The following is a 14,682-nucleotide window of genomic DNA, read 5'->3' as shown; positions in this document are numbered from 1 at the left end:
ATAAAAGCCCTAAAAGAAAAATGAAACTCACTTGTTTGAGACCCTACTGTGTGCCAGGCTCTTTCCCATTTAATCATTACAGCAACCTCAGATGGTAGGAATTATCAACCCTATTTCCTACAGATGAACAAACGGAGGCACAGAGAGATGAGGTAACTAGTCTGAAATCACACAGTGAGTACATAGCAGAGCCAGGACCCAAGTCCATGTTCTTTCAGCTGCGCTGACTGGGTGTGGTCAGTGTAGCTGTGTTCTTTGTAGCTTATCTGTATGGCAGGATTAAAATAGTATATTCTTCATAGGGATAGTGTGAGGTTCAAAATTTTAGTGAGAGAAAGTATGGAAAAGTCAACGTCTGACCCAAATCATAGCTGCTGCTGCTAATATTATTCTTTCAAGCAATATGAGTATTGGTATTTCAAGCAATACAAGTAGTTGCAGTACAAGTAGTTGCAGAGATGCTGTTTGGGCGTGAAAGGTACTACCACCTGGGAGCAGTGGCAAGTAAACTAATCAAAGGAGCAGACAAAAGTTGTCGTTAACATAGGAATTAGAAGGCAGACCAGAAGAGCAGAATCAAATGTCAAGTCTGAGAGATCAAGGTATGAACTAAGAGAGGAGTCAGATCCCTGAGAATATCAAAACTGGGCTAGAAAGAGGCATGTAGAATGGGACAAGGGAAAATGGTTCAGCTCAGGCTGTGAACAAAGCAAGGGTACCAGATACCTATTTTTGGTGGATGTTTGCCATGTGATTTAGGGGTGGGCTGGCTTCCAGACCCAAGTCTCAACCAGACAGAAATACTGCCTGACCTACCTCAGCTGTTATGAGGATCAAAAAACTAAATCCTAATACTGAAAGTGAAAATACTTTGCAAACTGTGACACTCCCAAGAAGTAACGGTGTGCTATTATTATCATTATGCTGTTTCTCAACGCAGGCTGGGGCAGCTTTTGCCAGTGCACACGGCTCCAGTGAATTTTCTGCTTTTAGCTCCATGAGGCAACTTAATGGATTCCAAAATCAAATGCACTAATATTTTTTTTAAAAAAATCAGCCCAGGCTTGCCTGTGACATGGGCTATTACTGAAACAAGTTTTAAGTTGGCTTTATCTATCCTCTCAAAAGATTAAATAATACATCTAACATAAATATCACACACTTCAGAGAAACTTGACTTAAAGAGTTCACAATGCTGGGGAATCAAGGTTACTTTTCTTCCCTCAGCCCACAGGTCTGCTGGTAGGAAACCTCAAAGAAGCCTGTAATGCCGTCTACCTCTCCAGTGTGCAGCACCATTAATTTCAGACTTGGGCTCCTAGGCAGATGGCATTTGGTGGCTAAGAAAATTGCCTGACAAGCATGAGGCAGGTTCCAAAATTGGCTTGCTAGGTGGGCGAGAGCAACCAGCTTCCCTAAAGTTCATAGAGGGAAGTGGCTTGGGCGTCCCAGGGTGCCTTGTGACAGCCCCTGTCATCCTTGTGCTCGGGCCAACTACTGTGACACCCCAGCTGCCTTATCTCTGTGCGAGCTTGGGACTTGCCACCTAGTAGGTGCTCAGTAAATATTTTATCAATGAAATGTAAATTCAGGTGGAAAGGAGGTAAAGAAGGGCAGAAAAAATACTGTAGAGAGAAAAATGCTAGGTTTAAATCATAGCTCCAGCACTGTCAGGGCTCCCAGCAGGAAACAGAATTCAATTCAGATGGTTCACATGAAGAGACGTGGCTTCCAGTTGTTGCTTGAGGATGTAGAAAGAGCATTGTTCCCAACCTTACAATGAAAATAAGACAGACAAATGGCAAAGTCATGGGTTTTCCTTGAAATCCTTCTCTGAGGTCACAGGGCAACCGTCTGGCCAAATCCAAGGGGAGACAGAGTGTCACATCGCAGATAAGATGTGAGTACTAGCTGACCAGGGATAGAGGCAAGCAGTCACTGGCAAGAAGAGTTCAGCTTGATGAATTTACAAAGGCGAAGTGTGTACTGGGAAGAGAGTATGAAGCGCTTGGAGGCTGTGGAAACTGGGAGCATCCACATCCTCCAGAACGTTTCTCCACAAGCCCCATCAAGTACTCACAGAAGAGAACAGGAAGATGTTTAAGAAGACATCCCTTATGGTAGACCAGAGGGAAGGGTACAGCAACTGCTGAGGAAGGGGCAGAGATTTCTGCCTGCTCCACCCAGACCCTTCCCACCTGTTCTCCCATATGGAACAGAAGCCTTAATCTGTGAAGAGAAGGACAATAGACACTACCCTACCCTATCTTGAAAGCAGCCAGAAAATAAGGCATTTTGTACAGAGGAGCAAAGATAAGAATCACAGCAGACGTCTTATCAGAAACCATACAAGCTAGGAAACAGAAATGCTGAAAGAAAAAAAAAACCTGTCAACAGAGAATTCTATATCCAGCAAAAGTATTTTTCAAATTGAGAAATGTTATAGAGGAATAGGCAGGGATACAGGAACCAAGAAAGGATGGGAAGGCACCCAGGCACTAAAAACAGTGAGCAACCATCACCATCCCTCAGGCGGATGGGCAAGGCAGGGAAGGAATAGGATGTTGTTACTAAGCCCAGAGGGAGCTGTAACCATGAAGAAGAAGCCGTCTGGTGGAAGCTGTAATTGTGGGTGGGTGCACGCACCATTAGAATATGGCACTGGAGACAGAGAATAAGGAAAACTTCTCCCCTTGACCTCCGTCTCTTGCCATTGCCTACCATTGACTGAACCCAACCAGCAGCAAGCCAGCAAGGGGGCCCCGGGGAGGCATGGGTCAGCCCCTCTGGGCACAGAGAAGGGCAGAGAATGGTCTGAAGAGGGAGCAGAGAATAACCAGCACAGACACTGACTGGCTCTGTGACATTGTACACATGAGTGACAGAGCCAGGATTTAACCCCAGAGCTACCTGAATCCTAAGCACTTTCCACCAGATGCGCTGCCTCAAGTACAACATGAGTGAGTGATATGACCTCCAGTGGGGAGTGAGATCTTAAAAATCATGATGGCTAGAATTCATTGCTGGGACTTAATTCCCTAGGAAATGGGCAGCAAACACAAGTTTTTATTGCAGAAGTCAGAAAGTAGCCTGGCTCTGCTACAGTTTTAGAGGAACTAATGGTGTAGTGATGCCATCTATCCTAGTGACCTGAGGCCAAGGGGGCTGTTGGTGCGCATGGGCTGTGAACGCTAATTATTTATAGAGGGTACAGTAGCCATTTCCTCTTGCTGATGATGGTGGTGTTTGAAACAATCATAGATGAAAGTCATAAAAATCAAATCTTTATTTTCCAACCAAAAAGTCCCCGATCAGCAAGTTTACTATCAGACAGACAATATGGCATTTTCCTCACCAGCCACACATGGTAAGTGGCATGAGATGTGAAGTATTGAGCGTGAAGAAGAAAGCCTTGCAGTGTGTGCGAAGATACTCTTTAGTGGGCCTCTTCTGAGAGCCAGGTTCACAGCCACTACATGAATCTTTTATGTATTTTCTTTCCCCGTTCTCCAAAGATGCTTTGGGAAAATGGAGTGACAAAAAGTCAGTGGAAGCAAAGAATGAGAAGCCCATCACCTGGCCAGCTCCATACACCCGCGAAGTGGGGTTTGGCATCACTGCAAAGTCAACTGCAGTGGTAGCAAAGCAAAGCATTTTGAAGAGAAAACTGACCCACTTGAGATTTCCAAACATGATTTTTTTTTCTTTCACATAGTTGAACGCAAAGGTCTTGATTTGAAACAGCATCATTTTTATGGGAAGCTTGATGAAAGAACACAGACTTTAAGATCAGACAGACCTGACAGATCTGTAGTCCTCTGTTAGCTGTGTGATCTTAGGCAAGTTACTTATCCTCTCTGAGACTCAGCTTCACCGACTGTGAAATGATGCCCACCTCAGAAGATGGTTCTGAGCACAATGCTTGATACCTAAGATGTCCTCTGTGAGTATTTAGTGAACTTCCCCTTCCTTGCATGGAAGGTGAAAAGTAATAAGATTGAGTTCTTAGTTATTCTCAGCCCAAATCTTGAAAAAATAACAATAATATCTACTGTTATTTATTTATACATTCACTCATCCAAGAAATATGTATTGAGTACCTCTTTCTGCTGGGTCCTGCTTTAGGCACTAAGAATACAAACAAGGTCCCTGTCCTCATGGAGTTTATATTCTAGCTGGAAAAGACAGACAATAAGCAAGTAAACAAATAAACAAGATTAGTGAGGTGAAGACAGTCAAGTAAGATAATGTGATAGAGCTGAGAGGACCCATCAGGAAGGGTGACCAGGGGAAGCCTTGCTGAAATAGGAACATTTGAACTAAAACACGAGTAATCATATGAAATGGCCCTACCAAGATTGGAGGGAAGAGCACTCCCAGCCAAACGAACAGTAAGTGTGAGCGCCCCAAGCCTGGCCTGAGCTTGGCGTGTTTGGAGAACAGCAGCAAATGTAGTGGAACACAGGAAGCACAAAGGAATAGGGTTCAAGGTGAAATCAGAGCAGAGGCAGGAAGAGGCAGGTCATTCAGCCAACGTTCATTCATATCACTGAGCATCTTCTACATGCCAGGCACTCTCCTGAGTTCTGGGGATACAGCAGTGACCAAAGTCCCTTCCCTCAGGGAGTTGCCATTCTAGTGGGGGCAGTCTCATGGGATCCGGCAGGCCTTGGAAGGAATTTGCATTTCATTGTAAGTGTTACCTTGTTTGATCTTCATAGTATCTCTCTGAAATAGGTATTATTATCCCTGTTTTATAGAGGAGAAAACGGGCGCACAAAAGTTATGTTATGTAACCTGCCTAAAATAATATCACTTGTGGTGGGGGTTAGATGGTTAGCAGAAAAACAGAACTGAGTGCCCACCCTCTGGGGCTGCTGGCTGGCAAGTGTAGAGCCTGGATTCAAAGCCTAGACCACCAGGCTTCAAGGACCTTCTTATACCAACTTCTGTTCCTTTTTGATCAAAAGGAGGCAAATTGGCCAGAAATTTAAGTAAAGCTGCAACAGACGTACCTAAGCCGTCATCCAGAAGTCATCCATCATGAGGCCAGGGTTTGAGGTAGCCACTTGGAATCCAGGGAGTGCAGAGAGAGACCTGTCCCCAACACCCTGCCGGACAGCACCAGCTGCCTTGCTCTTAGCAGCTCTGTAGCAGGAAGAGAAAGGGCCCCACCAAGGGAGCCACAGGGCAGAGGTCAAGGTCCAGAGGATGAGGACGGGCAGCGCCATCTCCTCCCCAGGCAGAAGCAGCAGCGTTCTGATGGGATAATCACATCAGAATTGATCAGGCAGCAGAGAGATCCAGGGGTGTTTCTCAAGCTCCAGAAGGCGCTGAAATGAATGAATAAGAGACGAGAAAATTCTATAAACTGGCTGTTCTGTTTGATGTTCATTTAATTAAGACATTCAGTCCTTCTAATGGAAGATGTGAGGAGTGGAAATTACTGTTTTTTGGCCATCTCATATAAAATAAAACCAGATTGTGAAGGCATGGGGCCTTTTCATTGTCTCATCTTCAGGCTCAATTTAATTATGTATTACAGGCCACCTTCAATAATAATTACAATTGGCTGCCTTTATGCAAAGCCTCTTTCTGTCTTGGAGACTAAAACTCTGGGGAGATGACTACAGAGATTGCTGAAGTATTGTTTAGTGAAAGCAGTTGTTCCCTTATTTGTGCGTTCAGCAGATGCTTATCATGGACCGGCTGTGTGTCCAGCCTTTGTCAGGTCCCGCAGAGGGGAGCATGCAAATGAATTACAGTCTCTCTTCGCCAACAGAGTAGGAAAGAGGCTTCCCATGTCCAATCATGCATTCATTTATTCGTTCAGGCAACATTCCCTGCCTGTCTTCTCTGTGCCAGTCCGCATGCTGGGGAAGCTGAGATGAACCAAGGGTCAGTCCACCACAGTCCCCTCGCTGGCAGGTGGGTGGTAGAATCCAGATTCCAAGCCTGGCTGCCTGACTCTACAGCTCTGTTCTGACTCATGCACTCTTGAGGCCAAAGCAGGACACAAGTCATACATCAGCTATTACAGTGCAGGGGACACATTCTGTGACAGAGCTGTGGCAGAGCATCACTGGGAGAAAAAGGGCCATGGGACCTTGGAGGGGTAGCATCTGAGCAAGACCTTAATTCAAGTAGTATCGAGGTGACCCCTAATTAATAATCTCTCTATTAAGTCTTACTGGTAAGACTCCAAAACTCCTTTTTAGGTATCTTGCGTGGTATAGTAAAATCATTTTTATCTGGTTAGGTCAGGAAGTTAGGTTAATAAAGAGTCTGTACATGGATAACAAGTGTTCAGAGAACCAAACCAGAACAGCATGCCCATCCCATGAGACTGTTAGACTGAAAGGGATCTTCCTGTTGATTTCAAAGATGACTCAGGATCTGACAGCACTGGCTTACTCATAGATCACAGATCCAGTTAAGATGACCAAGGCAGAGCCAGGTTTGGAGAAGTCTTGATTTGGGGCTCAGAAATTTGAGGTGCCCTAGTAATACTTTACTGAAAAGACTGAGAGGTTGATATTGACAGATGTCCTATAAGTGAGACTCTTCTATAAATGCCAGTAATTTAAAAGGTCCCCTTCCCCAAGGTGACCATGCTCAGGAGGCATTTACTTAGGTTGTCCCAGCACTTTTCTGAGTATGCAAATAATCCATGTTAATTGTAGAAAATCTTGGGAATATAAAATACATATAAAGAAGCCACTGAGATCACCTGTAATTCTACCTCCCAGAGACAGCCAGTGTAAACGTTTTTGTGAAATTCCTTCCTGTCCAAATTTCCAGCAGCCATTAAAAAGAATACAAGCCTCTCGCAGAGAGTCTCCAGGTCAGAGAGGCCTGCGGACAGACATTCCAGACCTTTACCCCAAGACACTCCTTCCTTCCTGCAGCAACCTTTCAGAAATCTCCCCCTCACCCAGCTCCAAGGAGCACTCTGTACCCGTTACCCTCCAGTCCAGTCCAGGTCAGGCCACACCATCACCCCACATTAAGCCAGACTGACCTTTCCTTACAAGACTCAGTACAAAAGAAGAAACCTGAGAGATCATGACAGGAGACAGGTTTCCAAACCCCTTCACTTCCCCTCAGAGAACCCGAAGGACTGATACAGCCACACAGCCTTGCCCCACCGAGCCCGGGCCTGAAGTATGTGGTGGAGACGCCTGCGTTGCTTGCCATCTTGGAAAGGGATTCCATTCCCCTTCCTCAGGCCTCCACGACAGAGAGCGTCAACTTTCCCACAGCCCCTTGGCTCTTACCCCAGAGTCACTCTTGGGTCAAGGACTGGGGTGATTTGTTCAAAAGACCTTCACCAGCACCTTCTCTGTGGCAGACTGTGCCTGGGACTGTTACCATTTGGGGTAAAGAGCACCTTGATCGGTATCAACCACCGCGACCGAAAGAGTTGGCAGATGGCAGACTCGATGCAGCATCCAAATCTGACCTTGAGCAGAAAATTGCTCAGCAAAGGCCTGCCTGATCTCACCTCCTAAGTCTCACCTGAAACCATAGAAGCTGCAGGACGCCAGGGTCCCATCAGGAAGCCAGGCCCAGCTGAAGGAATCATGAGAAGAGCCAGGATGGAGCTGAACTTCCAGGCCTTTCATTTCACCATGGTTAAAACCCTCAGGGCCCCAGAGAACAACTTTACCCCAGTATTAAAAGCCAAGCAAGAAAAAAAGTCCAGCGGGAGACCCAGAGTCCATGAGGGAGACATACAGCTGAACCCATGCTACTAGTCAGAGCATGAGTAGAAGTCAAAAATATTGGCATCCATGCGAAGAACTTTTTTCCCATTCACACACAAGTGCAAAAAGACTATTTAAACTACCTTTTTCCAGTTGAGCCTCCCATAATTATGAGTAATAACTAACAGGTGAATAGCCTACTCCCTGCCATCTCCCAACCACTCTGAGCAGGTAGGGAGGCACACACAACAGATACTTGCGACTGGACGGGATGGAAATGCTCATTGATGACAGAGAGGCAATGGTGGCTTGGAAGAAGATAGATCTGAGTTCGAATTTTGACTCTTTCACACCTATTAACTGTGTGACCTTGAGCAGGTGACTTCACTTTTCTGAGCTTCCTCCAAACAGGAGATAATATATACCTTTTATAGACTAATTGTGAGGATTAAATGAAAGATTGCATGAAAAGCGACTAGCGCCATACTTGAACACTGTATTGTAGGTATTCAGTTAAGGTAGGTGTTTCTTTTAGTAGCATCAGAAGAATGGTAAAGAGAATTAAGATTCAACTGTGATGCTTCAGAAAGACCACATCAGAGTGAAGCCGTGAGTTCTGAGCGCCGCAGATGCATAGCTGCTTGGTGCCAGATGTGAAATCTGGATGTGAAGGGGTTGCAAGAACCCATCTGTCTAGGCTGCTTATGTGTCCGCAGAATCCTGGTTTGAATTCACAGTCCCCTTTTCCAGAATCTGTGGCTTCCTAGGCAGCCCCATCTCTAGCACTCTTTAGGAGAAACCTGTGTAATCAGTTCTTGGGGGTTTTTAAAGGGTATGCAGGCACCCAGTTTGACTGCTCAATTCCAGGAGTCCCCCAGCTCTCAGACTCTAGGTCGGCCATCTCACATGGGCACCATCGTCTCACCCTTCGTGGGTGAGTATTAGTTCATAGCGACAGGGCACTTCCACATCTTGCTCACCGTAATCCTGGGCCATGGGCAGGACAGGGGTTATCATCTCCACTTTATGGTATTAGGAAAGGAAGACTCAGAGAGGTAAGTCATTTGTCTACAGTTGAATACCAGCAGATGGAGTTGTATCCAAGGAGATTCAGGAGACTTGGAAATGTATCCAACCAGAAAGAAAAGCAGAAAGTGCAAAACCGTGGCATAAGGTAGAACATGCCAAGTTCCAGCAGTAGCACCATTCTGTTTCTGTTATTCAGAGCCACCCCTTGGTTTTCAGGTACGACAGCTTTGGCCGCCTGACAAATGTGACCTTCCCTACTGGCCAGGTGAGCAGTTTCCGAAGTGATACAGACAGCTCCGTGCATGTCCAGGTAGAGACCTCCAGCAAGGACGACGTCACCATAACCACCAACCTGTCTGCCTCAGGTGCCTTCTATACACTACTGCAAGGTAAGCTGGGTGGGGGCCTGGGAACGTGGAGGTGGGGTGGGGAGACCCCTTTAAAAGAGGATGACGTAAGAAACAAGCTGCGGCTGCAGCTGCCCAAGAACAGGAAAGCTTTACAACTGGTTTCTCTCCGTATTGCCACCTAATTTGCAAAACACACTGGCCTGAGCCCTGGAAATTCTCTCCCCCAAGCTTCAGGTTAGTATTTCATTGTCTCATCCCATTATCAGCAGAACAAAGGGTAGAGAATTCATTAGCCGCTAATCCAGGTGACCTCACTATTCTGCCATTCTAATGGCTCCCAGATTAAAGACTGACTCTCTGGTGCAGGCCAGGACAAAGGACAAGAATAACTACATCTAATTATGAAAGGGATTTGGGCTTGGCGGAGGCCTCCCAGAATCTCAGGTGACAGCGCTTTGTGCCTCTGCTAGGGTTCCAGGGAGAAGAGACCCTTCTCTGCATCTGTCAAATAATCCCTGATAGGAGCTGATCTTTTAGCTTCAGGTAAATCACAAAGACGACCCCTCGCTGTGAATTGTCTGCCTCAGTTGTTCTCATGGGGCGTGGTGACCCAGAGTGGAGCTTACAGCTTTGATGGACTTAGTAAGCGTGAGAAAAAAAGAAGCCATCACTAAGGAGAACCCTGCCTCATGTTTTCTCCCCACCCTCCAGATGGCTTTTCATACTTTCAAAAGCTTTGACACAAAGTCGTAAGAAGAGCTTTGGGCTGGGAGTCAGAGTCCCAAATTCTAGTCCTGACTCTGCCACCCCATCCCCATGGCCCTCCAGTTTCTTCTCTGGGGAAAGAAAGCAACTTGAAGCCACGTTGAATGGTGCAGGCGGTGCGGAGAGCAGCGGTTTGGGACGAGCAGACGGGGCGCTGATCCTGCTGTGCCAGCCCAACCCGGGTGGGTTGGGTGGCATCACTCTTCTCGGATCTTCAGTGTCTGGGTCTGGGAAATGGGGCAGAGGTACAATTCCTGCTTCCCAGTGTTGCAGGAAAACGGATGTGGGGCATGAGGAGGGATGTCCCAGGTCTCGGTTGAGCCCCCGGGACGTGCCCTGCCAAGTGTGGATCCCTGGCTTTGTGAAGGAGACAATTCAAGTGCGAGCCACAGTTGAGTAAATGTAGATTTATTTAGAGAGATACACACTGCATAGAATGTAAAACAAGAGAAAGGCAAGGGAAGAGGTGTGCGAATTGAATTGGGTGCTCAGATTAAAGTAAAAGTAGGTACACACTCCATAGACAGAGTGCGGGCTGTCTCCAAAGAGGAGGGAGTGAAAAAAAGCCGCTAGGGGTGGTGTTGTCAGTTTTTATGGGCTCAGTAGCTTCACATGCCTAAAGGTGGGACCGTTCCAACTACTCTGGGGTAGGGGCTGGGATTCCCAGGAATTGGGCCACCGCCAATTCTTTGGCCTTTTGTGGTCAGCCTTGGGGCTGTCATAGCACCTGCAGGCATGTTACAATGAGCATATAATGAAGCTCAAGGTCTACAAGAAGTCAAACCTCCTGCTAAATTAATCCTCAAGGCCAACTGGGAGTTGAATCTTCCACCATTTTGGTGTTAAATTGCTGTCATTCCTTGAGTGGCTGTGCCCTGCCCCCCCTCCGTCCTGTCTTATTAGGGTTGCTCAGACAGTTTCTTTAGACAACATACACAGAGTGACCAGCATGGGCCAGGCACAGTAGTGTTAACTCAGTAAGTACTTGTTGGATTAATTAACTAATTAATTAACAAGCACTTGGATTTACCGTAAGAAGATCACCATATCTTTTCATAGCCACTTTTACTCCCAAATGTAGTTCATTGCCTTTAAAAGAGCTCGAAGAACAATAGAGGTTCTCAAAGAAAGAGAAACCAAGCCTTGAAATTCCTTCCCCTCCAAGCATTTTTAGCAGTGGGTTGGGACAGACCTTAGGTATTTATGCTCTGGCTGGGTTATTGCCAAGAACAGGCACCAATTCTGAGCCAGCCAGCCGGGTTTCTGCCTGACCAAGGACAGTAGGGCCCCTGATGACGTGGACATCTTGTCTTTCAAGCCTATTTTCTTCCCTGTGGTTAAGAACTGTCTCCTCTAAGCTGGCTTTCAGTGTTTTTCTCAAAAGTTAATGCAGGGCTTCTTATAGTTAGGCAACTTTTTTTAATTCAAAAGTGCCACGTCTCCTCAGTTTTAAAATGTACCATCAATTTAATAACAACTTTTCAGGTGGGACAGTGGGGATACACACTGCTTAAAATCCATTTGAGGACTTAAGACACCTTCCAATTTCAGGTTACATTCAAATGTGAAAAGGAAAATTCCACCTGGAATCCAGGGAACGCGGTACCAGGTTTCCCTCTTTGGTACCTCTGCAAAGCTCCTTCCTCCTCATACGAGGCTCAGGTGCTCAGTTTTGCAGCCACCTCAGTAGAGTCTTTGTTAAAAAACTCTCGGTTTCATCTTATGTCTGAACTGTGGGGAGAAATCAGAAGCAGCCACTAATGAGCGGCAGCCTTGGGAAGTCACAGCTCATATGAAACGGGGGTCATTTGAGCCGGGCCTGTACAGATGCTGTTCCATCCACAGTCACCATTAATGGACATATGTGCATTCGGCAAGGAGCAGCTTTAAAAGATAAATTGACACAGGCTTTTTCACTGTTCAAAGGAAGTAAAATACAGATTGTGAGTGAATAATGCATAGCAAGTTGGAGGCAGATTTTAGAATTCTGTGTGTGAGAGAGAGAAAGGGAGAAAGATGGGGGGCGGGGAGGGAGTGGGAGAGAGGCGGGGAAGGAGTGGGAGAGAGACTGGCCAATCGGATGCCATGCTAGCAGGGAAGACTCAGTGAGGGCTGCCTGCAGAAACTACATCCTTACTGCTTGACCTAGCCTAGTATGTCTCTAGCTCAATCCAGCCAATGTTTACTGGACTCATACAATAATAACAATAAAGATAGCTAACATTTTATAGCACTTAATTGGTATGAGGTACATTTTATTATTTTATATCCATCGGCCTGTTAAATCCTCACAACCCTCTGAGGTATGTTTAATATCTCCATTTTCCAGATAAAGACAGTGAGGCATCGAGAGATTAATTAGCTTGTCCAAAGTCATACAGCTAGTAGGAAATTTGGATCCAGACATTCTCTAGAACACATTCTCTTAACCACTAATCTAAAGGCAAGGGGAACTGTTGAAGGACCAGGATCAGTACTAGAAGAGTTCACTGTGACAGGTGTGTGAAATGGGGCGGGAGAGAGAGAGGAGCGATGACAACAGTGACGAGCACAGTGCCAGACATGTAAAACTAGTAGTAGCTAGCATTTAACCTCACACACACTGTCTGCTAAGTACAGTTCTCAGATCTTCATCTTCATTATCTCACTTAATCCTAAGAGGTAAAGTACAATTATTCTCCCCAATGTACAGATAAAGAAACAGAGGCATGAGAGGTTAAGGAATTTGCCTAAGGTCTTGCAGCAAGAGAGTGGCAGAGCTAGGCCTGGAACCCGGGCAGCCTGGCTCCCAAGTCCATACTCTAAGTCTCTGTGCTGTAGTGCCTTTCACAGGAGGCCTTTCAGGATTTGAAAATTCATTCATTCACAGAGTGGTGAACCCTACACCCCTCGACTACAAGACCACTAGTGAGGCCCATAAAGAGGCTAAGGGAGGGGAGAACATTCATTCTGACCACAGGAACGAGGGAAGCTTTAGGGAGGAGCCTTGAAGGAGGGACTTAGGCTAGCATTTAGTAAACAGAGGGGCAGTGCCTACAGGAGCAACAGCCGAGGAAGGGCAAGAGGCAGGAGACTGTAGCACGAACTCGGAGGGTGTTTCCGTTTTTAGAAAAGAACAAAGTGTGCATTTTACAGCTGAAATTTACTTTTCCTCCAGAAGTTTCTTTTAGCTAAAGGTCCTAATTAAAATGTTTTAACTGGATTTAAAATTTAAAAATCAGATCTATTTTTAAATCATTGTCATATATAGAGAGACATATACACCCATATATGTGTCTATATATGACAGTGATTTAAAACACATATATAATATATATATTTGGCATTCTGTCATTGTTTTACATATTTGAGTTTTTACCTTGTTGTAAAGAGTGTTGTTGCCCTAGTGGGAGAGCCTTAATAATCCTACTTTCAGGAGTCTTTTTTGATTAAATAACCCAAAATGAAGACATTGATTTATCCAAAAAGCATATTTTTTTAACAGAGATATAATTCACATACTATAAAATACACCCTGTTAAAGAGTATAATTCAGTGTTTTTTAGTTTACTTACAGAATTGTGTGACCATTACTACCGTATAATTCCAGGAATTTTTTACCACCCCCAAAAAGAAACCTCATATCCATTAGCAATCATTCTGCATTCTCCTTTTCCTCACTAATCTACTTTCTGTCTCTACGAGTTGGCGTATTCTGGACATTTCATATAAATGGACTGATTCATACAATATGTAACTTTTTGTGTCTGACTTCTTTCACTTAGCCTAATGTTTATTTTTATTTGTTTATTTTTGGGGGGAGGGGTAATTGGGTTTATGTATTTATTTTTAATGGAGATACTGGAGATTGAACCCCAGACCTCATGCATGCTAAGCATGCATTCTACCACTGTTCTATAGCCTCTCCCCAAGCCTAATGTTTAAAATATATTTATTTGCAGTGTTATTTGTAATGATGAAAAACTAGAAACAACCAGAATATCTATTTGAAGGCTGATTAAATGGATGATGGTGTGTCCATACAATGGAATAGTATGCAGTCATTAAGAAAAACATTTATGAAAAATATTCAACAAAATAATACAATGATCAGTGAAAAACACTATAAACCATTTTTAGCTATAAATATATTCGGAAATATCCTAAAATCTAGGAATATACCAAAATATTTACAGTGGTTTTCTCTGGGGACTGAGCTCATGGATCTCCATGTATTTTCCCAGTTTTCTTCAATGACAATGTTTTGTGTCTATAGTCAGAACAATCACCACATTTAAAAGCCACAGTACTGCCTCCACTGTACACACACCTCCCTCCATCCTCAGCCCTCCTAAGCAGAGCTCGTCCCTCATGTCTTCCGCAGACCAGGTCCGAAACAGCTACTACATCGGAGCCGACGGCTCCCTGCGGCTGCTGCTGGCCAATGGCATGGAGGTGGCCCTGCAGACGGAGCCCCACCTGCTGGCTGGGACTGTCAACCCCACAGTGGGCAAGAGGAATGTGACACTGCCCATCGACAACGGCCTCAACCTGGTGGAGTGGCGGCAGCGCAAGGAGCAGGCTCGGGGCCAGGTCACCGTCTTCGGGCGCCGGCTTCGGGTGAGCCAGGCCTCCCAGCCAGTTTCAGCCTCTTGGGGCAGCTGGGTCCTGGAAGGGAAGGAAGGAGGAGGAATCTGAGAACTGGGTTCTGTTCTCGAAGCTGTTCCTGGGGGAGGAAGTGTTCCTGGGCCCTCCGTTTCCTCATCTGCAGAGGGGAAAGCAGATTAGGCAACTGCACACAGTAAGGGTCTCATGTATCTTTTCAGCTCTGTTGGTGGAAAGGTAACCGACTT

At 45.5% G+C, this 14,682-nt stretch overlaps 1 protein-coding gene across 11 annotated transcripts in view; it reads left to right on the top strand.

Annotated features, from left to right (window-relative positions):
* TENM4 (teneurin transmembrane protein 4) overlaps positions 1-14,682 on the top strand; it is a 743,689-nt gene that overhangs the window by 708,758 nt on the left and 20,249 nt on the right. For all 11 annotated transcript variants that reach the window (XR_012509759.1, XM_074372753.1, XM_074372746.1 and 8 more), the window contains 2 exons: positions 8,952-9,124; positions 14,214-14,449. Coding sequence is in view for 10 of the 11 variants with exons in the window: in XM_074372753.1 (XP_074228854.1) it covers positions 8,952-9,124; positions 14,214-14,449 (409 nt within the window). In the remaining variant the exon portion in view is untranslated. The remainder of the gene's footprint in view (positions 1-8,951; positions 9,125-14,213; positions 14,450-14,682) is intronic.

This window comes from Camelus bactrianus, chromosome 10 (genome assembly GCF_048773025.1).
Source record: "Camelus bactrianus isolate YW-2024 breed Bactrian camel chromosome 10, ASM4877302v1, whole genome shotgun sequence".
In the NCBI taxonomy this organism is placed as follows: domain Eukaryota; kingdom Metazoa; phylum Chordata; class Mammalia; order Artiodactyla; family Camelidae; genus Camelus; species Camelus bactrianus.
The sequence above is the reverse complement of the archived record's forward strand: the minus strand, read 5'-3'. Positions and strand labels throughout refer to the sequence as shown.